This window comes from Procambarus clarkii, chromosome 15 (genome assembly GCF_040958095.1).
Source record: "Procambarus clarkii isolate CNS0578487 chromosome 15, FALCON_Pclarkii_2.0, whole genome shotgun sequence".
Classification (NCBI taxonomy): domain Eukaryota; kingdom Metazoa; phylum Arthropoda; class Malacostraca; order Decapoda; family Cambaridae; genus Procambarus; species Procambarus clarkii.
The window spans coordinates 48711782-48736022 of NC_091164.1; the positions used below are offsets into that span (position 1 = coordinate 48711782).

The following is a 24241-nucleotide window of genomic DNA, read 5'->3' on the forward strand; positions in this document are numbered from 1 at the left end:
AAACCTAATGGCAGATGAAATATAATTAGAACTAGGTATAACAGTCAGGACACAAAGGGGAAATAAAGTGTATAGACACAACACTTAACGAAGCCCTACCAAGACATAATGGGAAATCCTAGAATTAACAGGCGGGCAGAAAATACCTAGTGACTGGGGAAAATTGATATGACAAATAGGAGAAGTTTTTCCCAGGGCGTGAGGCCGGCCGCTAAGGAATAAGAAGTGTTTCCTGACTCTTACTAGCACCTAGACTGGGCAAAGGATTAGCTGCGGACAGCGGGACACTTGGGGACCGGCGCTGCACCCCCCTCCCCACTTGCGGTGGGGAAGACAGGGACACTGGCACAAAGCATGACTGGGAACTGCCACTTGCATGAAGGGGAGGCGGGTGGGAGTTTCGAGTACTGCGGCGGTCGGGTGGGAGTGAGGGAGAGCCCCTCTCTGCCTCAGAATTTATATGGCCCCAGACTTCCCGCGCATCTGCGCGGGGCACACTGCGCAATTGTTTCTTTGTCCCCCTCTTCAGAAACATCTCCGCTTTGTATTTCAAAGCAGAGGCCATTTCCTGACCAGGGGGAAAAAGACACAGGCCGAATGGGCTTAAATTTTTTATTAGTAAATTAAATTCTGCAGAACATGTAAATAATATAAGTAGGAATTGACAAATGTAACATGTCATTTATGTAACATGTCAAATGTAACATGTCATTTATTTGTATTGTTCTATGTCATTTATTGAAATCAATTATTGATCTCATTTTTGTTCTTTTAATTAAATTCATACTAATTATAAGTTAAAACTAAGCTTAATAAAATTTATTATCTTTAAGATTATTTTACTTTACAATTATCATTTGTCAATTTTTTTATATATTCATCTTGTCAGTCTCTACTGATTTTTTGTTCTCTCCACCAAACTTGTGTATCCTCCATGGCTATCTAGTGACCTTAATTCTACCTCTAATTGTTTCAATTCTTTTGTTTACTTGCATTTATTGTTGTGTTTTGCCATAATTATTCTCTAATTTAGCAGACTCAATACTTTGTAAGCTCTTATTGTATTGTTATATTATTATATTGTTGTGTTTTGCTATAATTACTTTCTATTTTACAGCAGATTTGTTTTCAACTGTTCCTGTAACTGCTTATCTTATTGTATCGTGACATTCTTATCTATATTGATATATATTATCTATCTATTGTTACTTACAGTGTACCTGAGAGTACTTGTAAGCAATCTACCTCATTTTTCATTTTTGCTCAATTTGTTTTTGTATTGCTTAGTCTTGTTTATATTTTTGTTTTGTATATCTATATCTTGTGTTTTGTATAGTCCATGTTTATATGTTTTTTCTTTAATCTCATTTATTACCTAGGTTGCCTAGCCTAGCCATACTCCCTTACTCCATTGTACCCCTGTAAGCCCCTTTTGTGTTTGTTTTGTACAGTATTGTGTACATTTTTTTCCCTATTTTATAGCTTATTTCTACCTCGTAATTTGCCTTTCTTTCCTTGTTTTTCCTGCATTCAGCTTTTTTTATGCAGTCAAGTATAGACCCAGAACTTAACCTCTTATCCACTATCTGTGAAAATAATCACTTTAATGATCTAAATTGCAGATATTTTGCAGCACATGATGTAAACAATGTAGTAACTCATAATCACAATATCTCTGTAATCAATTTGAACGTTAGATCCCTAGGTAAACACTTCGATGATGTTAGTGCCTTGATTGAAGCTATTGACAACAAATTCTCTTTTATTATACTTACTGAAACATGGTTGAAAGAGGATACTACTCAACTCTTTAACATGCCTAACTACTCAGCAATTCACAACTGTCGTCAACTTCAGAGAGGTGGTGGCACTGCTCTTTACTACCACCAAGAACTAACATGCTTAAAAGAAATTAGAACTAGAGACTGCTATGGGGAGTATATCTTCGCCAGCTTCAGAGTCAAGGGTGCCGAGTCTGTCCTGTCTGTGGGTGCAGTCTATAGAATTCCTAACACTGATGTGTCCGAATTCAACTCAAACCTTAGAAATCTAATACTTGATAACAGACTGAACAAAAACCATCTAATTATCGCAGGGGACTTTAATATTGACCTCTGCGAGCATGAACACCCTACTGCTGTTAGTTTCCTCAACTGTATGAATTCCTGCTTCCTCATACCCTTAATCACTAGACCTACTAGAATCACTGATAGCACTGCCACGACTCTATATCACATCTGGACAAACATAACCTCTCCGCTTACTTCAGGTATAATCACCGATAACACTACAGACCATTACCCCACATTTCTCTTAACTAACATTAGCAAACCAACTCTAGAGTCAAGAGAGTTACGTTTTAGACTGCACAATGAAACTGCTATAGACAATTTTATAACTGCTGCTGATAATGTCAACTGGGAGTCCGAGTTAGGTAACATAGAGGACATCAACCTAGCAGTGCAATCTTTTCTTCAAAAAACTCTTAGCCTTTATAACACCCACTGTCCTATGCTTACAAAACAAGTCACAACCAAAAGGCTTAACAATCCCTGGCTTACAAAGGGAATACTTAAATCCATTATTAAAAAACATGACCTTGAGAAGAAGTATAGGTTAGGAATTGTCTCCAAAGAATTCTCAAAGAATTACTCATTATTGCTATCTAAGATAATTAGAAGAGCCAAAACTAAATACTACGAAGATAAATTTACCTAAATAAAGAGCAACATTAAACAAACTTGGAGCACAATTTCACAAATATTGGGATCAAAGAAGTCTTTAAATAACAAACCAACACTCCTGTCCAATAACGATGGTCAGCTTTCAGCCTCTGATTTTGCTATTGAGTTCAATAGGTTCTTCTCTTCCATTGGGTCATCAGTTGCAAATGATATTCCATCTTCCAGTACTGACATTAAGGACTATCTTACAGGTAACTATCCACAGTCTCTGTACCTAAAACCTATTAATTCCACTGACATCAATGAGATAATTCCTTTCCCTTAAAACCAAGTCTAGTGCCCTTGAGGAGATACCAACTTTAATTTACAAAAAAGCCTCCAGATCTTTAGCCCGTGCTATTGCTTTGCTCTTCAACAAGTCACTTTAACTGCAAACTTTACCAGCTATTCTAAAAAAAAGCGAGAGTAACGCCTGTCCACAAATGTGGTGATCTCACAGATGTTAACAACTACAGACCTATATCAATCCTGCCAAACTTGTCAAAAATTTTTGAAAAACTAATCTATAAGCAGCTTTACTCATATCTAGCCAAACACAATATACTTAGCCCTTGCCAATATGGCTTCAGACCCAAAAAAAGCACTAACGATGCACTTATTAGTATGCTTAACTCGATTCATACAGCTCTTGATAAAAATGAGTTCCCTGTTGGGTTATTTGTGGACCTGCGTAAAGCTTTTGACACTGTCAACCACCAAAACCTTCTTCTTAAATTACATCATTATGGAGTCAGAGGACACTCCCTGCAATACCTCAAATCCTACCTTACTGACAGGCTCCAATATGTTTCTGTGAATAATACAATTTCTCCCACCCTACCCATCAACATTGGTGTTCCTCAGGGCAGCATACTTGGCCCTCTCCTCTTTCTCATCTACATTAATGACCTTCCAAATGCCTCCCAACACCTCAAACCAATTCTATTTGCTGACGACACAACCTTCATTTACTCCAGTCCTGACCCCCTTGCTCTAAATGCCACAGTAAATACTGAGCTAAATAAAGTCCATCTTTGGTTAACTGCCAACAAACTCACCCTTAACATTGACAAAACTTTCTATATTATGTTTGGCAATAAATCCTCTAATCAAATAAATCTCAAAATAAACAATACCCAAATTTGTAACAAATTAGATGGCAAATTCCTTAGCATTCTCATTGACCATAAGCTGAATTTCCAGGGACACATTCTAAATATATCAAAAAAAGTTTCAAAAACTGTGGGCATTCTTTCTAAGATCAGATATTATGTACCACACCCTGCCCTGGTGACTCTCTATTACTCCCTTATCTATCCATATCTCAACTATGGTATTTGTGCTTGGGGCTCTACTACCCAAAATCACTTACGTCCTCTAATTACTCAACACAAAGCTGCTATTAGGACAATATCCAACTCTGGCCCCAGACATCACTCGGTACCCCTACTCAAATCTCTGAAAATGTTAGACATTAAGTCACTGCACATTCTCTCATGTGTATTATACATATATAAAACGCTAAACTATAATGCCAATCCTGATCTCAAAAGCTTCATAGAAGGTTGTAACAGAACCCATGAGCACTACACCAGAAATAAATACCGTTTTGATATTCCTAGAGTTCGACTTAATCAAACTAGAAATGCTCTACGAATCAAGGGGCCCAGAATGTGGAATGACCTTCCCAACCATGTTAAAGACTGTACCTCTCTCAACTAGTTTAAGATAAAAACGAAGCTATACCTAATAAATTCCCTGTAACCTACCTTACCCTTCTATTGTCAACCAATGTCTGTTTTTTTTTTAAAGATCGCTGTTTGTCGACATAATTGTATTTCTGCTGCTTTTTCAGCTATGTTTTCATTTCTTGTTTTCATTCTACTCTTTATGCTCAATTAGTATTAAGCTTGTCATTTAAGTTTTTCATGCCTGAAACGCTTTGCGTAAAAGTGGCTTTAGGCATTGTATGTACTAGCTCTACCTATAAGTCAACCAATCTTTGTAAAAATTTCTTGTATGTATGTACCCTACCTAAATAAACATTTATTTATTTATTATTTATTTAACTAGAGTGGAAGCACAACACCACAGTAGTGATGGTGATAGTACAGTGAACTAGAGTGGCAGCACAACACTACAGTAGTGATGGTGGTGATAGTACAGTGAACTAGAGTGGCAGCACAACACCACAGTAGTGATGGTGATGGTACAGTGAACTAGAGTGGCAGCACAACACCACAGTAGTGGTGGTGATGGTACAGTGAACTAGAGTGGCAGCACAACACCACAGTAGTTATGGTGGTGGTACAGTGAACTAGAGTGGCAGCACAACACCACAGTAGTGATGGTGATGGTACAGTGAACTAGAGTGGCAGCACAACACCACAGTAGTTATGGTGGTGGTACAGTGAACTAGAGTGGCAGCGCAACACCACAGTAGTGATGGTGGTGGTACAGTGAACTAGAGTGGCAGCACAACACCACAGTAGTGATGGTGGTGGTACAGTAAACTAGAGTGGCAGCACAACACCACAGTAGTGACGGTGGTGGTACAGTGAACTAGAGTGGCAGCACAACACCACAGTAGTGATGGTGGTGGTACAGTGAACTAGAGTGGCAGCACAACACCACAGTGGTGATGATGGTGGTGGTACAGTGAACTAGAGTGGCAGCACAACACCACAGTCCACCACAGTCACCTCCCTAATGTCACTGTGGTTGACTGCTGCCCTCACCACATCCAGGCCGCTCACCACATCACCGAAGACACGTGGCCACTGGTAACTATCCTGGAGGTCCCTGGTGGTGATGGCGAACTGGGCACTCCCGGGACCCCGCGACCCACCACTGGCCAACACAGCTCCTGCGCGGGCTGACCCCCGGTACTGCCCCTGGAGGTCAGGCAGCAGTGGGGCTCCTCCCTCACCATCATTACTCTCGTAGTATCCGCCCCCCACACACTCCCCCGGCTGACCCTTGCCCCACACCTACAACAGTTTAGTGTTGCGGTAGGTGTGGCCCCGCTGGCCCGTACACAACAACACAAACTGTCTGGCCAGCGGAGTGTCAGGGGTCAGCTGGATGGTGACCCGCCCTCTTGTTGACCCCGCCCACCCGAGGTCAAGGAACGCCAGGGTGCAGGAGGGCTCCAGCACGCCCACAACCTCACTCTCCTGCAGAAAATGAAATAAATCATGCTGATAACTGTATAACAAAATGTTATCATATTAGTTATCATAACTCAGTAAGTCAGTAATGTTAGTAAGACAAGTGGGTGTGATAAAGTAACCTGGAGGGTGTGAGCGTCGGCGGGCGTGGGCTGACGCAGGAGTGGGTGGAGGTACAGCTGTCCGTCTTGTAGAGTTTTCCTGGCAGAGCGGCGGCCATCTTGGTCTTCCTGGACGGCCAACACCCGGCCAGCCTCCACCAGCCTCTTGACGGGCTCCCTTATCCTGCGGAGGTCCTCAACCTGTGGACAGTGTCAGCCCCATTATCACCTGTGGTTAGTGTCAGCCCCATTATCACCTGTGGACAGTGTCAGCCCCATTATCACCTGTGGTCAGTGTCACCCCCATTATCACCTGTGGTCAGTGTCACCCCCATTATCACATGTGGTCAGTGTCACCCCCATTATCACATGTGGTCAGTGTTACCCCCATTATCACCTGTGGTCAGTGTTACCCCCATTATCACCTGTGGTCAGTGTCAACCCCATTATCACCTGTGGTCAGTGTCAGCCCCATTATCACCTGTGGACAGTGTCAGCCCCATTATCACCTGTGGACAGTGTCAGCCCCATTATCACCTGTGGTCAGTGTCACCCCCATTATCACCTGTGGACAGTGTCAGCCCCATTATCACCTGTGGTCAGTGTCAACCCCATTATCACCTGTGGACAGTGTCAACCCCATTATCACCTGTGGACAGTGTCAGCCCCATTATCACCTATGGTCAGTGTCAACCCCATTATCACCTGTGGACAGTGTCAGCCCCATTATCACCTGTGGACCGTGTCAGCCCTATTATCACCTGTGGTCAGTGTCAGCCCCATTATAACCTGTGGACAGTGTCAGCCCCATTATCACCTATGGTCAGTGTCAGCCCTATTATCACATGTGGACAGTGTCAGCCCCATTATCACCTGTGGACAGTGTCAGCCCCATTATCACCTGTGGACAGTGTCAGCCCCATTATCACCTATGGTCAGTGTCAGCCCCATTATCACATGTGGACAGTGTCAGCCCCATTATCACCTGTGGACAGTGTCACCCCATTATCACCTGTGGACAGTGTCAACCCCATTATCACCTGTGGTCAGTGTCAGCTCCATTATCACCTGTGGACAGTGTCAGCCCCATTATCACCTGTGGTCAGTGTCAGCCAAATTATCACCTGTGGTCAGTGTCAGCCCCATTATCACATGCGGACGGTGTCAGCCCCATTATCACCTGTGGTCAGTATCAACCCAATTATCACCTGTGGTCAGTGTCAACCCCATTATCACCTGTGGTCAGTGTCAGCCAAATTATCACCTGTGGTCAGTGTCAGCCCCATTATCACCTGTGGACAGTGACAGCTCCATTATCACCTGTGGTCATTGTCAGCCCCATTATCACCTGTGGACAGTGTCAGCCCCATTATCACCTGTGGTCAGTGTCAGCCCCATTATCACCTGTGGTCAGTGTCAGCCCCATTATCACCTGTGGACAGTGTCAGCCATATTATCGCCTGTGGTAAGTGTCAGCCCCATTATCATGGACCTGTACCTCCAGCCCCCCCCCCCTCTACTGGCAGGGGGTTGGTACTGGACCTCTAGCTCCAGCGCCCCTCTACTGGCAGGGGCTTGGTGCTGGACCTGTAGCTCCAGCCCCACCTCTACTGGCAGGGGGTTTGTGCGGGACCTGTAGCTACAGCCCCCCTCTACTGGCAGGGGGTTGGTGCTGGACTTGTAGCTCCAGCCCCCCTCTACTGGCAGGAGGTTGGTGCTAGACTTGTAGCTCCAGCCCCCTCCCCCCTTTACTGGCAGGGGGCTGGTGCTGGACCTGTAGCTCCAGCCCCCTCTACTGGCAGGGGTTTGGTACTGGACCTGTAGCTTAAGGCCCCCCCCCCTTAACTGGCAGGGGGTTGGTGCTGGACCTGTTGCTCCAGCCCCCGTCTAATGGCAGGGGGGATTGGTACTGGACCTGTAGCTCCAGCCCCCCTCTACTCGCAGGGGGTTCGTACTTTACCTGTAGCTCCACACTCCCTATCTACTGGCAGGGGGTTTGTGCTGGACATGTAGCTCCAGCCCCTATACTGGCAAGGGGTTGGTACTAGACCTGTAGTTCCAGCCCCCCTCAACTGGCAGGAGGTTGGTGCTGAACCTGAAGCTCCAGCCCCTCTCTACTGGTAGTGGGTTGGTGCTGGACCTGTAACTCCAGTCCCCCTCTACTGGCAGGGAGTTGGTGCTGGACCTGTAACTCCAGCCCCCCTCTACTGGCAGGGGGTTGGTGCTGGACCTGTAGCAGCAACCCCCCTCTACTGGCAGGGGGTTGGTGCTGGACTTGTAGCTCCAGCCCCTCTCTACTGGCAGGGGGTTGGTGCTGGACCTGTAGCTGCATCCACCTCTCAACTAGCAGGGGGTTGGTGCTGAACCTGAAGCTGCAGTCCCCTCTCTACTGGCAGGGGGTTGGTGCTGGACCTGTAGCTCCAGCCACCTCTCTACTAGCAGGGGGTTGGTGCTGAACCTGAAGCTCCAGCCCCTCTCTACTGGCAGGGGGTTGGTGCTGGACCTGTAGCTGCAGCCCCCCTCTACTCGCAGGGGGTTAGTGCTGGATATGTAGCTCTTGCCCACCCTCTACTGGCAGGGGGTTGGTGCTGGACCTTTAGATGCAGCCCCCCTCTACTGGCAGGGGGTTGGTGCTGGACATGTAGCTCCAGCTCCCTTCTACTGGAATGGGGGTGGTGATGGACCTGTTGCTCCAGCTCCCCCTTTACTGGCAGGGGGTTGGTGCTGGACCTGTAGCTCTTGCTTGCCCTCTACTGGCAGGGGGTTGGTGCTGGACCTGTAGCTCCAGCCCTCCATATACTGGCAGCGGGTTGGTGCTGGACCTTTAGCTGCAGCCCCTCTCTACTGGCAGGAGCTTAGTTCTGGACATGTAGCTCCAGCCCCCCCCCCCCCACCCTCGACAGGCAGGGGATTGGTGCTGGACCTGTAGCTCCAGCCCCCCTCTACTGGCAGGTGATTGGTGCTGGACCTGTAGCTCCAGCGTCTCCTCTAATGGCAGGGGATTGGTGCTGGTGCTGTAGCTCCAGCCCCTCTCTACTGGCAGGAGATTGGTGCTGGATGTATAGCTCCAGCCCGCCTCTACTGGCAGGGGGGGTTGGTGCTAGACCTGTAGCTTCACCCTTCCCCCTCTATTGGCAGGGGGTTGATGCTGGACCAGTAGCTCCATCTTCTCCCCCCCCTCTACTGGCAGGAGGTTGGTGCTGGACCTGTAGCTCCAGCCCCTCTCTACTGGCTTAGGGTTTGTGCAGGACCTGTAGCTCCAGCTCCCTCTACTGGCAGGGGGTTGGTGCTGGACCTGCAGCTACAGCCCCCCCTCTACTGGCAGGGGTTGGTGCTGGACCTGTAGCTACAGCCCCCCTCTACTGGCAGGGACTGGTGCTGGACCTGTAGCTCCAACCCTCCTTCTATTGGCAGAGGGAAGGTGCTGGACCTGTAGCTCCAGCCCCCGTCTAATGGGATGGGGCTGGTGTTGGACCTATGGCTCCAGCCTCACTCTACTGGCAGGGGGTTTGATGCTGGACATGTAGCTCCAGACCCCCCTCTACTGGCAGGGGGTTGGTGCTGGACCTGTAGCTCCAGCCACTTCTACGGGCAGGGGGTTGGTGCTGGAACTGTAGCTCCAGCCCCCTCTACTGGCAGTGGGTTGGTGTTAGACCTCTAGCTCCAGCCCCCCATCTACTGGCAGGGGATTGGTGCTGGACCTGTAGCTTCAGCCCCCCTCTACTGGCAGGGGGTTAGTGCTGGACCTGTAGCTCCAGCCCCCTCTACTGACAGGGGGTTGGTGCTGGACCTGTAGCTCCAGCCCTCTCTACTGACAGGGGGTTGGTGCTGGACCTGTAGCTCCAGCCCCCTCTACTGGCAGGGAGTTGGTGCTGGACCTGTAGATCCAGCCCCCAATCTACTGGCAGGGGATTGGTGCTGGACCTGTAGCTTCAGCCCCCCCTCTACTGGCAGGGGGTTAGTGCTGGACCTGTAGCTCCAGCCCCCCTCTACTGGCAGAGGGTTGGTGCTGGACCTGTAGCTCCAGCCCCCTCTACTGGCAGGGGGTTGGTGCTGGACATGTAGCTCTAGCACCCCTCTACTGGCAGGGGGATAGTGCTGGACATGTAGCTCCAGCCCCCCCTCTACTGGCAGGGGCTGGTGCTGGACCTGTAGCTCCAACCCCACTCTACTGGCAGGAGGTTGGTGCTGGACATGTAGCTCCAGCCCCCTCTACTGGCAGGGGGTTGGTGCTGGACCTGTAGCTCCAGCCCCCCATCTACTGGCAGGGGATTGGTGCAGGACCTGTAGCTCTAGAACCTCTCTACTGGCAGGAGGTTGGTACTGGACCTGTAGCTACAGACCCCCCTCTACTGGCAGGGGTTGGTGCTGGACCTGTAGCTCCAGCCCAAATCTAATGGCAGAGGGTTGGTGCTGGACCTGTAGCTTCAGCCCCCCTCTACTGGCAGGGGGTTAGTGCTGGACCTGTAGCTCCAGCCCCTTCTACTGGCAGGGGGTTGGTGCTGGACCTGTAACTCCAGCCCCCCTCTACTGGCAGAGGGTTGGTGCTGTACCTATAGCTCCAGAACCCCCCTATGCTGCAGGGGGTTAGTGCTGAACCTGTAGCTCCAGCCCCCCTCTACTGGCAGAGGGTTGGTGCTGGACCTGAAGCTCCAACCCCCCCTCTACTGGCAGACGGTCGGTGCTGGGCCTGTAGACCCAGTCCCACCTCTACAGGCAGGGGGTTGGTGCGGGACCTGTAGCTCCAGCCCCTCCTCTACTGGCACGGGGTTGGTGCTGGACCTTCAGCTCCAGCCCCCTCTACTGTCAGGGGGTTGGTGCCAGACCTCTAGCTCCAGCCCCCCTCTACTGACAGGGGGTTGGTGCTGGACCTGAAGCTCCAGCCCCCCTCTACTGGCAGGGGGTTGGTGCTGGACCTGTAGCTCCAGCCCCCCCCCTCTACTGGCAGAGGGTTGGTGATGAACCTGTAGCTTCAGCCCCCCTCTACTGGCAGGGGGTTCGTGCTGGACCTGTAGCTCCAGCCCCCTCTATAGGCAGGGGGTTGGTGCGGGACCTATAGCTCCAGCCCCCCTCTACTGGCAGGGGGATGGTGCTGGACCTGTAGCTCCAGCCCCCCCCCTCTATAGGCAGGGGGTGTGTGTGGGACCTATAGCTCCAGCCCCCCTCTACTGGCACAGGGTTGGTGCTGAACCTCGAGCTTCAGCACCCCCTCCCCCTCTACTGGCAGGGTGTTGGTGCTGGACCTGTAGCTTCAGCCCCCCTCTACTAGCATGGGGCTGGTGCTGGACCTGTAGGTCCAGCCCCCCCCCTCTACTAGCAGGGGGTTAATACTGGACCTGTAGCTCCAGCCCCCCTCTACTGGCAGGGGATTGGAGCTGGACCTGTAGCTCCAGCCCCCCTCTACTGGCAGGGGGATGGTGCTGGACCTGTAGCTCCAGCCCCCCTCTACTGGCAGGGGGTTGGTGCTGGACCTGTAGCTCCACCCCCTTCTCTACTGGCAGGGGGTTGGTGCTGGGCCTGTAGATCCAGCCTTCCCCCCCCCTCCTCTACTGGCAGACGGTCGGTGCTGGGCCTGTTGCTCCAGTCCCACCTCTTCAGGCAGGGGGATGGTGCGGGACCTGTAGCTCCAGCCCACTCTACTGGCAGGGGGTTGGTGCCAGACCTCTAGCTCCAGCCCCTCTCTACTGGCAGGAGGTTGGTGCTGGTCCTGTAGCTTCAGCCCCCCTCTACTGGCAAGGGGTTGGTGCTGGACCTGTAGCTTCAGCCCCCCTCTACTGGCAGGGGGTTGGTGCTGGACCTGTAGCTTCAGCCCCCTCTACTGGCAGGGGGGTGGTGCTGGACCTGTAACTCCAGCCCCCCTCTACTGGCAGGGGGTTGGTGCTGGACCTGTAGCTCCAGCCCAACCCTACTGGCAGGGGGTTGGTGCTGGACCTGTAGCTCCAGCCCCTCGCCCCCACTCTATTGGCAGGGGGTTGGTGCTGACCTGTAGCTGCAGCCCCCCCTCTACTGGCCGGGGTTGTTGCTGGACCTGTAGCTGCAGCCCCCTCCCCTTCTACTGGCAGGGGGTTAATGCTGGACCTGTAGCTGCAGCCCCCTCTCTACTGGCAGGGGGTTGGTGCTGGACCTTTAGATGCAGCCCCCCTCTACTGGCAGGGGGGGTTGGTGTTGGACCTGTAGCTCCAGCCCCCTCTACAGGCAAGGGGTTGGTGCTGGACCTGTAGCTCCTGCCCTCCCCCCCTCGATTGGCAGGGGGTTGTGCTGGACCTGTAGCTTCAGCCCCCCTCTAATGGCAGGGGGTTGATGCTGGACCTGTAGCTCCAGCGCCCCTCTACTGGCAGGGGTTAGGTGCTGGACTTGTAGCTCCAGCCTCCCTCTACTGGCAAAGGGCTGGTGCTTGGCATGTAGCTCCAGCCTCACCTCTACTGGCAGGGGGTTTGTGTGGGACCTGTAGCTACAGCCCCCCCTCTACTGGCAGGGGGTTGGTGCTAGACCTGTAGCTCCAGCCCCCCTCTACTGGCAGGGGGTTGGTGCTGGACCTGTAGCTCCAGCCCCCCTCCCCCCCTTAACTGGCAGGGGGTTGGTGCTGGACCTGTAGCTCCAGCCCCCCTCTACTGGCAGGGGGTTGGTGCTGGACCTGTAGCTCCAGCCCCACTCTAGTGGCAGGGCGTTTTTCTGGACCTTTAGATGCAGCCCCCTCTACTCGCAGGGGGTTGGTGCTGGATATGTAGCTCTTGCCCACCCTCTACTGGCAGGGGGTTGGTGCTGGACCTTTAGATGCAGCCCCCCTCTACTGGCATGGGGGTTGGAGCTGGACATGTAGCTCCAGCTCCCCTCTACTGGAATGAGGGTGGTGATGGACCTGTTGCTCCAGCCCCCACCCCTCTACTGGCAGGGGGTTGGTGCTGGACCTGTAGCTCCAGCCCCCTCTACTGGCAGGTGATTGGTGCTGGACCTGTAGCTCCAGCCTTTTTACCTCTACTGGCAGGGGATTGGTGCTGGACCTGTAGCTCCAGCCCCCCTCTACTGGCAGGTGATTGGTGCTGGACCTGTAGCTCCAGCCTTTCCTCTAATGGCAGGAGATTAGTGCTGGATGTATAGCTCCAGCCCGCCTCTACTGGCAGGGGGAGGTTGGTGCTAGACCTGTAGCTTCACCCTTCCCCCTCTATTGGCAGGGGGTTGATGCTGGACCTGTAGCTCCATCTTCTCCCCCCCCCTCTACTGGCAGGAGGTTGGTGCTGGACCTGTAGCTCCAGCCCCCCTCTACTGGCAGAGGGTTTGTGCAGGACCTGTAGCTCCAGTTCCCTCTACTGGCAGGGGGTTGGTGCTGGACCTGCACCTACAGCCCCCCCTCTACTGGCAGGGGTTGGTGCTGGACCTGTAGCTCCAGCCCCCCTCTACTGGCAGGGGGGATGGTGCTGGACATGTAGCTCCAGCCCCCCCTCTAATGGCAGGGGTTGGTGCTGGACCTGTAGCTCCAGCCCCACTCTACTGGCAGGAGGTTGGTGCTGGACTTGTAGCTCCAGACCCCCTCCCCCCTCTACTAGCATTGGGGTTGGTGCAGGACCTGTAGCTCCAGCACCCCTCTACTGGCAGGGGGTTGGTGCTGGACCTGTAGCTACAGCCCCCCTCTACTGGCAGGGATTGGTGCTGGACCTGTAGCTCCAACCCTCCCTCTATTGGCAGAGGGTTGGTGCTGGACCTGTAGCTCCAGCCCCCGTCTACTGGCATGGGGCTGGTGTTGGACCTATAGCTCCAGCCCCACTCTACTGGCAGGGGGTGTGATGCTGGACATGTAGCTCCAGCCCCCATCTACTCGCAGGGGGTTGGTGCTGGACCTCTCGCTCTAGACCCCCCTCTACTGGGAGGGGGTTGGTGCTGGACCTCTCGCTCTAGACCCCCCTCTACTGGCAGGGGGTTTGTGCTGGACCTCTCGCTCTAGACCCCCCTCTACTGGCAGAGGGGTTGGTACTGGACCTCTAGCTCCAGCCGCCCCCCTTTGCTGGCAGGAGGTTGGTGCTGGACGTGTAGCTCCAGCCCCCCTCTACTGGCAGGGGGTTGGTGCTGGACTTGTAGCTCTAGCCACTTCTACGGGCAGGGGGTTGGTGCTGGACCTGTAGCTCCAGCCCCCTCTACTGGCAGTGGGTTGGTGCTAGACCTCTAGCTCCAGCCCTCAATCTACTGGCAGGGGATTGGTGCTGGACCTGTAGCTTCAGCCCCCCTCTACTGGCAGGGGGTTAGTGCTGGACCTGTAGCTCCAGCCCCCTCTACTGACAGGGGGTTGGTGCTGGACCTGTAGCTCCAGCCCCCTCTACTGGCAGGGGTTGGTGCTGGACCTGTAGCTCCAGCCCCCCATCTACTGGCAGGGGATTGGTGCTGGACCTGTAGCTTCAGCCCCCCTCTACTGGCAGGGGGTTATTGCTGGACCTGTAGCTCCAGCCCCCCCTCTACTGGCAGAGGGTTGGTGCTGGACCTGTAGCTCCAGCCCCCTTCTACTGGCAGAGGGTTGGTGCTGGACCTGTAGCTTCAGTCCCCCCTCTACTGGCAAGGGGATAGTGCTGGACATGTAGCTCCAACCCCACTCTACTGGCAGGAGGTTGGTGCTGGACCTGTAGCTCCAGCCCCCTTTACTGGCAGGGGGCTGGTGCTGGATCTGTAGCTCCAGCACCCCTCTACTGGAAGGGATTGGTGCTGTACCTGTAGCTCCAGCCCCCTCTCTACTGGCAAGGGTTGTTGCTGGACCTGTAGGAGCAGCCCCCACTCCCCCTTCTACTGGCAGGTGGTTGGTTCTGGACCTGTAGCTGCAGCCCCCTTTCTCCTGGCAGGGGGTTGGTGCTGAACCTGAAGCTGCAGCCCTCCTCTACTAGCAGGGGGTTGGTGCTGGACCTGTAGCTTAAGCCCCCTCTAATGGCAGGGGGTTGGTGCTGGACCTGTAGCTCCAGCCTCTTTCCCCCTTTACTGGCAGAGGGTTCGTGCTGGACCTGTAGCTCCAGCCTCTTCTACTGGCAGGAGGGCTGGTGCTGGACCTGTAGCTCCAGCCCCACTCTACAGGCAGGAGGTTGCTGCTGGACTTGTAGCTCCAGCCCCCCCTCCCCCCTCTACTAGCACGGGGGTTGGTGCAGGACCTTTAGCTACAGCCCCCCCCCCCTCTACTGGCATGAGTTGGTGCTGGAACTGTAGCTCCAGGCCAACTCTACTGGCAGGGGGTTGGTGCTAGACCTGTAGCTCCAGCCCAACTCTACTGGCAGGGGGTTGGTGCTAGACCTGTAGCTCCAGCTAACCTCTACTGGCAGGGGGTTGGTGCTGGACCTGTAGCTCCAGCCAACCTGCACTGGCAGGGGTTTGGTGCTGGACCTATAGCTCCAGCCCCACTCTACTGGCATGGGGTTGGTGCTGGACCTGTAGCTTCAGCCCCCCTCTACTGGCAGGGGGTTAGTGCTGGACCTGTAGCTCCAATCCCCTCTACTGACAGGGGGTTGGTGCTGGACCTGTAGCTCCAGCCCTCTCTACTGACAGGGGTTTGGTGCTGGACCTGTAGCTGCAGCCCCCCCTCTACTGGCAGGGGGTTAGTGCTGGACCTGTAGCTCCAGCCCCCCTCTACTGGCAGAGGGTTGGTGCTGGACCTGTAGCTCCAGCCCCCTTCTACTGGCAGAGGGTTGGTGCTGGACCTGTAGCTCCAGCCCCCTCTACTGGCAGGGGGTTGGTGCTGGACATGTTGCTCTAGCACCCCTCTACTGGCAGGGGGATAGTGCTGGACATGTAGCTCCAGCCCCCCCTCTACTGGCAGGGGTTGGTGCTGGACCTGTAGCTCCAACCTCACTCTACTGGCAGGAGGTTGGTGCTGGACATGTAGCTTCAGCCCCCTCTACTGGCAGGGGGTTGGTGCTGGACCTGTAGCTCCAGCCCCCCATCTACTGGCAGGGGATTGGTGCAGGACCTGTAGCTCTAGAACCTCTCTACTGGCAGGAGGTTGGTACTGGACCTGTAGCTACAGACCCCCCTCTACTGGCAGGGGTTGGTGCTGGACCTGTAGCTCCAGCCCAAATCTAATGGCAGAGGGTTGGTGCTGGACCTGTAGCTTCAGCCCCCCTCTACTGGCAGGGGGTTAGTGCTGGACCTGTAGCTCCAGCCCCTTCTACTGGCAGGGGGTTGGTGCTGGACCTGTAACTCCAGCCCCCCTTTACTGGCAGAGGGTTGGTGCTGAACCTTTAGCTCCAGCACCCCCCTATGCTGCAGGGGGTTAGTGCTGAACCTGTAGCTCCAGCCCCCCTCTACTGGCAGAGGGTTGGTGCTGGACCTGAAGCTCCAACCCCCCCTCTACTGGCAGACGGTCGGTGCTGGGCCTGTAGACCCAGTCCCACCTCTACAGGCAGGGGGTTGGTGCGGGACCTGTAGCTCCAGCCCCTCCTCTACTGGCACGGGGTTGGTGCTGGACCTTCAGCTCCAGCCCCCTCTACTGTCAGGGGGTTGGTGCCAGACCTCTAGCTCCAGCCCCCCTCTACTGACAGGGGGTTGGTGCTGGACCTGAAGCTCCAGCCCCCCTCTACTGACAGGGGGTTGGTGCTGGACCTGTAGCTCCAGCCCCCCCTCTACAGGCAAAGGGTTGGTGATGAACCTGTAGCTTCAGCCCCCCTCTACTGGCAGGGGGTTCGTGCTGGACCTGTAGCTCCAGCCCCCTCTATAGGCAGGGGGTTGGTGCGGGACCTATAGCTTCAGCCCCCCTCTACTGGCAGGAGGATGGTGCTGGACCTGTAGCTCCAGCCCCCCCCTCTATAGGCAGGGGGTGTGTGTGGGACCTATAGCTCCAGCCCACCTCTACTGGCACAGGGTTGGTGCTGAACCTCGAGCTTCAGCACCCCCTCCCCCTCTACTGGCAGGGTGTTGGTGCTGGACCTGTAGCTTCAGCCCCCCCTCTACTAGCATGGGGCTGGTGCTGGACCTGTAGGTCCAGCCCCCCCTTTACTAGCAGGGGGTTAATACTGGACCTGTAGCTCCAGCCCCCCTCTACTGGCAGGGGATTGGAGCTGGACCTGTAGCTCCAGCCCCCCTCTACTGGCAGGGGGATGGTGCTGGACCTGTAGCTCCAGCCCCCCTCTACTGGCAGGGGGTTGGTGCGGGACCTGTAGCTCCACCCCCTTCTCTACTGGCAGGGGGTTGGTGCTGGGCCTGTAGATCCAGCCTTCCCCCCCCCCTCCTCTACTGGCAGACGGTCGGTGCTGGGCCTGTTGCTCCAGTCCCACCTCTTTAGGCAGGGGGATGGTGCGGGACCTGTAGCTCCAGCCCACTCTACTGGGTGCCAGACCTCTAGCTCCAGCCCCTCTCTACTGGCATTAGGTTGGTGCTGGTCCTGTAGCTCCAGTCCCCCTCTACTGGCAGGGGGTTGGTGCTGGACCTGTAGCTTCAGCCCCCCTCTACTGGCAGGGGGTTGGTGCTGGACCTGTAGCTTCAGCCCCCTCTACTGGCAGGGGGGTGGTGCTGGACCTGTAACTCCAGCCCCCCTCTACTGGCAGGGGGTTGGTGCTGGACCTGTAGCTCCAGCCCAACCCTACTGGCAGGGGGTTGGTGCTGGACCTGTAGCTCCAGCCCCTCCCCCCCACTCTACTGGCAGGGGGTTGGTGCTGGACCTGTAGCTGCAGCCCCCCCTCTACTGGCCGGGGTTGTTGCTGGACCTGTAGCTGCAGCCCCCCCCCCTTCTACTGGCAGGGGGTTAATGCTGGACCTGTAGCTGCAGCCCCCTCTCTACTGGCAGGGGGTTGGTGCTGGACCTTTAGATGCAGCCCCCCTCTACAGGCAGGGGGGGTTGGTGTTGGACCTGTAGCTCCAGCCCCCTCTACTGGCAAGGGGTTGGTGCTGGACCTGTAGCTACTGCCCTCCCCCCCTCGATTGGCAGGGGGTTGTGCTGGACCTGTAGCTTCAGCCCCCCTCTACTGGCAGGGGGTTGATGCTGGACCTGTAGCTCCAGCGCCCCTCTACTGGCAGGGGTTAGGTGCTGGACCTGTAGCTCCAGCCTCCCTCTACTGGCAAAGGGCTGGTGCTTGGCATGTAGCTCCAGCCTCACCTCTACTGGCAGGGGGTTTGTGTGGGACCTGTAGCTACAGCCCCCCTCTACTGGCAGGGGGTTTGTGCTAGACCTGTAGCTCCAGCCCCCCTCTACTGGCAGGGGGTTGGTGCTGGACCTGTAGCTCCAGCCCCCCTCCCCCCCTTAACTGGCAGGGGGTTGGTGCTGGACCTGTAGCTCCAGCCCCCCTCTACTGGCAGGGGGTTGGTGCTGGACCTGTAGCTCCAGCCCCACTCTAGTGGCAGGGCGTTTTTCTGGACCTTTAGATGCAGCCCCCCTCTACTGGCATGGGGGTTGGTGCTGGACATGTAGCTCCAGCTCCCCTCTACTGGAATGAGGGTGGTGATGGACCTGTTGCTCCAGCCCCCACCCTCTACTGGCAGGGGGTTGGTGCTGGACCTGTAGCTCCAGCCCCCCTCTACTGGCAGGAGCTTAGCACTGGACCTGTAGCTCCAGCCCTTTTACCTCTACTGGCAGGGGATTGGTGCTGGACCTGTAGCTCCAGCCCCCCTCTACTGGCAGGTGATTGGTGCTGGACCTGTAGCTCCAGCCTTTCCTCTAATGGCAGGAGATTAGTGCTGGATGTATAGCTCCAGCCCGCCTCTACTGGCAGGGGGAGGTTGGTGCTAGACCTGTAGCTTCACCCTTCCCCCTCTATTGGCAGGGGGTTGATGCTGGTCCCGTAGCTCCATCTTCTCCCCCCCCCTCTACTGGCAGGAGGTTGGTGCTGGACCTGTAGCTCCAGCCCCCCTCTACTGGCAGAGGGTTTGTGCAGGACCTGTAGCTCCAGTTCCCTCTACTGGCAGGGGGTTGGTGCTGGACCTGCACCTACAGCCCCCCCTCTACTGGCAGGGGTTGGTGCTGGACCTGTAGCTCCAGCCTCCCTCTACTGGCAGGGGGGATGGTGCTGGACATGTAGCTCCAGCCCCCCCTCTAATGGCAGGGTTGGTGCTGTACCTGTAGCTCCAGCCCCACTCTACTGGCAGGAGGTTGGTGCTGGACTTGTAGCTCCAGACCCCCTCCCCCCTCTACTAGCATTGGGGTTGGTGCAGGACCTGTAGCTCCAGCACCCCTCTACTGGCAGGGGGTTGGTGCTGGACCTGTAGCTACAGCCCCCCTCTACTGGCAGGGATTGGTGCTGGACCTGTAGCTCCAACCCTCCCTCTATTGGCAGAGGGTTGGTGCTGGACCTGTAGCTCCAGCCCCCGTCTACTGGCATGGGGCTGGTGTTGGACCTATAGCTCCAGCCCCACTCTACTGGCAGGGGGTTTGATGCTGGACATGTAGCTCCAGCCCCCATCTACTGGCAGGGGGTTGGTGCTGGACCTCTCGCTCTAGACCCCCCTCTACTGGCAGGGGGTTGGTGCTGGACCTCTCGCTCTAGACCCCCCTCTACTGGCAGGGGGTTGGTGCTGGACCTCTCGCTCTAGACCCCCCTCTACTGGCAGAGGGGTTGGTACTGGACCTCTAGCTCCAGCCGCCCCGCTCTGCTGGCAGGAGGTTGGTGCTGGACGTGTAGCTCCAGCCCCCCTCTACTGGCAGGGGGTTGGTGCTGGACTTGTAGCTCTAGCCACTTCTACGGGCAGGGGGTTGGTGCTGGACCTGTAGCTCCAGCCCCCTCTACTGGCAGTGGGTTGGTGCTAGACCTCTAGCTCCAGCCCCCCATCTACTGGCTGGGGATTGGTGCTGGACCTGTAGCTTCAGCCCCCCTCTACTGGCAGGGGGTTAGTGCTGGACCTGTAGCTCCAGCCCCCTCTACTGACAGGGGGTTGGTGCTGGACCTGTAGCTCCAGCCCCCTCTACTGGCAGGGGTTGGTGCTGGACCTGTAGCTCCAGCCCCCCATCTACTGGCAGGGGATTGGTGCTGGACCTGTAGCTTCAGCCCCCCTCTACTGGCAGGGGGTTATTGCTGGACCTGTAGCTCCAGCCCCCCCTCTACTGGCAGAGGGTTGGTGCTGGACCTGTAGCTCCAGCCCCCTTCTACTGGCAGAGGGTTGGTGCTGGACCTGTAGCTTCAGCCCCCCCCCTCTACTGGCAAGGGGATAGTGCTGGACATGTAGCTCCAACCCCACTCTACTGGCAGGAGGTTGGTGCTGGACTTGTAGCTCTAGCCCCCCTCCCCCCTCTACTAGCATGGGGGTTGGTGCTGGACCTGTAGCTCCAGCCCCCTTTACTGGCAGGGGGCTGGTGCTGGACCTGTAGCTCCAGCACCCCTCTACTGGAAGGGATTGGTGCTGTACCTGTAGCTCCAGCCCCCTCTCTACTGGCAAGGGTTGTTGCTGGACCTGTAGGAGCAGCCCCCACTCCCCCTTCTACTGGCAGGTGGTTGGTTCTGGACCTGTAGCTGCAGCCCCCTTTCTCCTGGCAGGGGGTTGGTGCTGAACCTGAAGCTGCAGCCCTCCTCTACTAGCAGGGGGTTGGTGCTGGACATGTAGCTTAAGCCCCCTCTAATGGCAGGGGGTTGGTGCTGGACCTGTAGCTCCAGCCTCTTTCCCCCTTTACTGGCAGAGGGTTCGTGCTGGACCTGTAGCTCCAGCCTCTTCTACTGGCAGGGGGGCTGGTGCTGGACCTGTAGCTCCAGCCCCACTCTACAGGCAGGAGGTTGCTGCTGGACTTGTAGCTCCAGCCCCCCCTCCCCCCTCTACTAGCACGGGGGTTGGTGCAGGACCTTTAGCTACAGCCCCCCCCCTCTACTGGCATGGGTTGGTGCTGGAACTGTAGCTCCAGGCCAACTCTACTGGCAGGGGTTGGTGCTAGACCTGTAGCTCCAGCCCAACTCTACTGGCAGGGGGTTGGTGCTAGACCTGTAGCTCCAGCTAACCTCTACTGGCAGGGGGTTGGTGCTGGACCTGTAGCTCCAGCCAACCTCCACTGGCAGGGGTTTGGTGCTGGACCTATAGCTCCAGCCCCACTCTACTGGCATGGGGTTGGTGCTGGACCTGTAGCTACAGCCCCCCTCTACTGGCAGGGGTTAGTGCTAGACCTGTAGCTCCAGCCCACCTCTACTAACAGGGGGGTTGGTGCAGGACCTGTACCTCCTTCCCCCCTCTACTGGCAGGGGGTTGGTGCTAGACGTGAAGTTCCAGCCCCCCCCCTCAACTGGCAGGGGGTTGGTGCTGGACCTGTAGCTCCACCCCCCTCTCTACTGACATGGGTAGGTGCTGGACCTGTAGCTCCAACCCCCTCTACTGGCAGGGGGTTGTTGCTGGACTTATAGCTCCTGCCCCCCTCTTCTAGCAAGGGGTTGGTGCTGGACCTGTTGCCACAGCCCCCCCCTCTACTGGCAGGTGGTTGGTGCTAGACATGAAGCTTCAGCCCCCCCCCTCTACTGGCAGGGGGTTGGTGCTGGACCTGTAGCTCCAGCCCCACTCTACTAGCAGGGGGTTGGTCCTGGACCTGTAGCTCCAGCCCCCCTCTACTGGCAGGAGTTTGGTGCTGGACCTGTAGCTCCAGCCCCACTCTACTAGCAGGGGGTTGGTCCTGGACCTGTAGCTCCAGCCCCTTCTACTGGCAGGGGTTGGTGCTGGACTTGTAGCTCCAGACCCCCTCCCCCCTCTACTAGCATTGGGGTTGGTGCAGGACCTGTAGCTCCAGCACCCCTCTACTGGCAGGGGGTTGGTGCTGGACCTGTAGCTACAGCCCCCCTCTACTGGCAGGGATTGGTGCTGGACCTGTAGCTCCAACCCTCCCTCTATTGGCAGAGGGTTGGTGCTGGACCTGTAGCTCCAGCCCCCGTCTACTGGCATGGGGCTGGTGTTGGACCTATAGCTCCAGCCCCACTCTACTGGCAGGGGGTTTGATGCTGGACATGTAGCTCGAGCCCCCATCTACTGGCAGGGGGTTGGTGCTGGACCTCTCGCTCTAGACCCCCCCTCTACTGGCAGGGGGTTGGTGCTGGACCTCTCGCTCTAGACCCCCCTCTACTGGCAGGGGGTTGGTGCTGGACCTCTCGCTCTAGACCCCCCTCTACTGGCAGAGGGGTTGGTACCGGACCTCTAGCTCCAGCCGCCCCCCTCTGCTGGCAGGAGGTTGGTGCTGGACGTGTAGCTCCAGCCCCCCCTCTACTGGCAAGGGGTTGGTGCTGGACTTGTAGCTCCAGCCACTTCCACGGGCAGGGGGTTGGTGCTGGACCTGTAGCTCCAGCCCCCTCTACTGGCAGTGGGTTGGTGCTAGACCTCTAGCTCCAGCCCCCCATCTACTGGCAGGGGATTGGTGCTGGACCTGTAGCTTCAGCCCCCCTCTACTGGCAGGGGGTTAGTGCTGGACCTGTAGCTCCAGCCCCCTCTACTGACAGGGGGTTGGTGCTGGACCTGTAGCTCCAGCCCCCTCTACTGGCAGGGGGTTGGTGCTGGACCTGTAGCTCCAGCCCCCCATCTACTGGCAGGGGATTGGTGCTGGACCTGTAGCTTCAGCCCCCCTCTACTGGCAGGGGGTTAGTGCTGGACCTGTAGCTCCAGCCCCCCCTCTACTGGCAGAGGGTTGGTGCTGGACCTGTAGCTCCAGCCCCCTTCTACTGGCAGAGGGTTGGTGCTGGACCTGTAGCTTCAGCCCCCCCTCTACTGGCAAGGGGATAGTGCTGGACATGTAGCTCCAACCCCACTCTACTGGCAGGAGGTTGGTGCTGGACTTGTAGCTCTAGCCCCCCTCCCCCCTCTACTAGCATGGGGGTTGGTGCTGGACCTGTAGCTCCAGCCCCCTTTACTGGCAGGGGGCTGGTGCTGGACCTGTAGCTCCAGCACCCCTCTACTGGAAGGGATTGGTGCTGTACCTGTAGCTCCAGCCCCCTCTCTACTGGCAAGGGTTGTTGCTGGACCTGTAGGAGCAGCCCCCATTCCCCCTTCTACTGGCAGGTGGTTGGTTCTGGACCTGTAGCTGCAGCCCCCTTTCTCCTGGCAGGGGGTTGGTGCTGAACCTGAAGCTGCAGCCCTCCTCTACTAGCAGGGGGTTGGTGCTGGACCTGTAGCTTAAGCCCCCTCTAATGGCAGGGGGTTGGTGCTGGACCTGTAGCTCCAGCCTCTTTCCCCCTTTACTGGCAGAGGGTTCGTGCTGGACCTGTAGCTCCAGCCTCTTCTACTAGCAGGGGGGCTGGTGCTGGACCTGTAGCTCCAGCCCCACTCTACAGGCAGGAGGTTGCTGCTGGACTTGTAGCTCCAGCCCCCCCTCCCCCCTCTACTAGCACGGGGGTTGGTGCAGGACCTTTAGCTACAGCCCCCCTCTCTACTGGCATGGGCTGGTGCTGGAACTGTAGCTCCAGGCCAACGCTACTGGCAGGGGGTTGGTGCTAGCCCTGTAGCTCCAGCCCAACTCTACTGGCAGGGGGTTGGTGCTAGACCTGTAGCTCCAGCTAACCTCTACTGGCAGGGGGTTGGTGCTGGACCTGTAGCTCCAGCCAACCTCCACTGGCAGGGGTTTGGTGCTGGACCTATAGCTCCAGCCCCACTCTACTGGCATGGGGTTGGTGCTGGACCTGTAGCTACAGCCCCCCTCTACTGGCAGGGGTTAGTGCTAGACCTGTAGCTCCAGCCCACCTCTACTAACAGGGGGGTTGGTGCAGGACCTGTACCTCCTTCCCCCCTCTACTGGCAGGGGGTTGGTGCTAGACGTGAAGTTCCAGCCCCCCCCCTCAACTGGCAGGGGGTTGGTGCTGGACCTGTAGCTCCACCCCCCTCTCTACTGACATGGGTAGGTGCTGGACCTGTAGCTCCAACCCCCTCTACTGGCAGGGGGTTGTTGCTGGACTTATAGCTCCTGCCCCCCTCTTCTAGCAAGGGGTTGGTGCTGGACCTGTTGCCACAGCCCCCCCCTCTACTGGCAGGTGGTTGGTGCTAGACATGAAGCTTCAGCCCCCCCCCCTCTACTGGCAGGGGGTTGGTGCTGGACCTGTAGCTCCAGCCCCACTCTACTAGCAGGGGGTTGGTCCTGGACCTGTAGCTCCAGCCCCCCTTTACTGGCAGGAGTTTGGTGCTGGACCTGTAGCTCCAGCCCCACTCTACTAGCAGGGGGTTGGTCCTGGACCTGTAGCTCCAGCCCCACTCTACTGGCAGGGGGTTGGTGCTGGACCTGAAGCTCCAGCCCCTTCTACTGGCAGAGGATTGGTGCTGGACCTCTAGCTACAGACCCCTTTTACTGGCAGGAAAAGGTGGGCCTAGACCTGTAGCTCCAGCCCCACTCTACTAGCAGGGGGTTGGTACT

The 24241-nt window shown here is 56.2% G+C and overlaps 1 protein-coding gene across 1 annotated transcript in view; it reads right to left on the reverse strand.

Moving 5' to 3' along the window:
• Positions 1-3581: 3581 nt before the first annotated feature.
• The window catches only part of LOC138364950 (uncharacterized), a 70111-nt gene continuing 49451 nt past the window's right edge, over positions 3582-24241 (reverse strand). Inside the window, exons 4-5 of the mRNA XM_069325033.1 lie at positions 6016-6195; positions 3582-5899 (exon numbers count right to left, since the gene is read on the reverse strand). Coding sequence (XP_069181134.1) covers positions 5714-5899; positions 6016-6195 — 366 coding nt within the window. The 3' untranslated portion in view covers positions 3582-5713. The remainder of the gene's footprint in view (positions 5900-6015; positions 6196-24241) is intronic.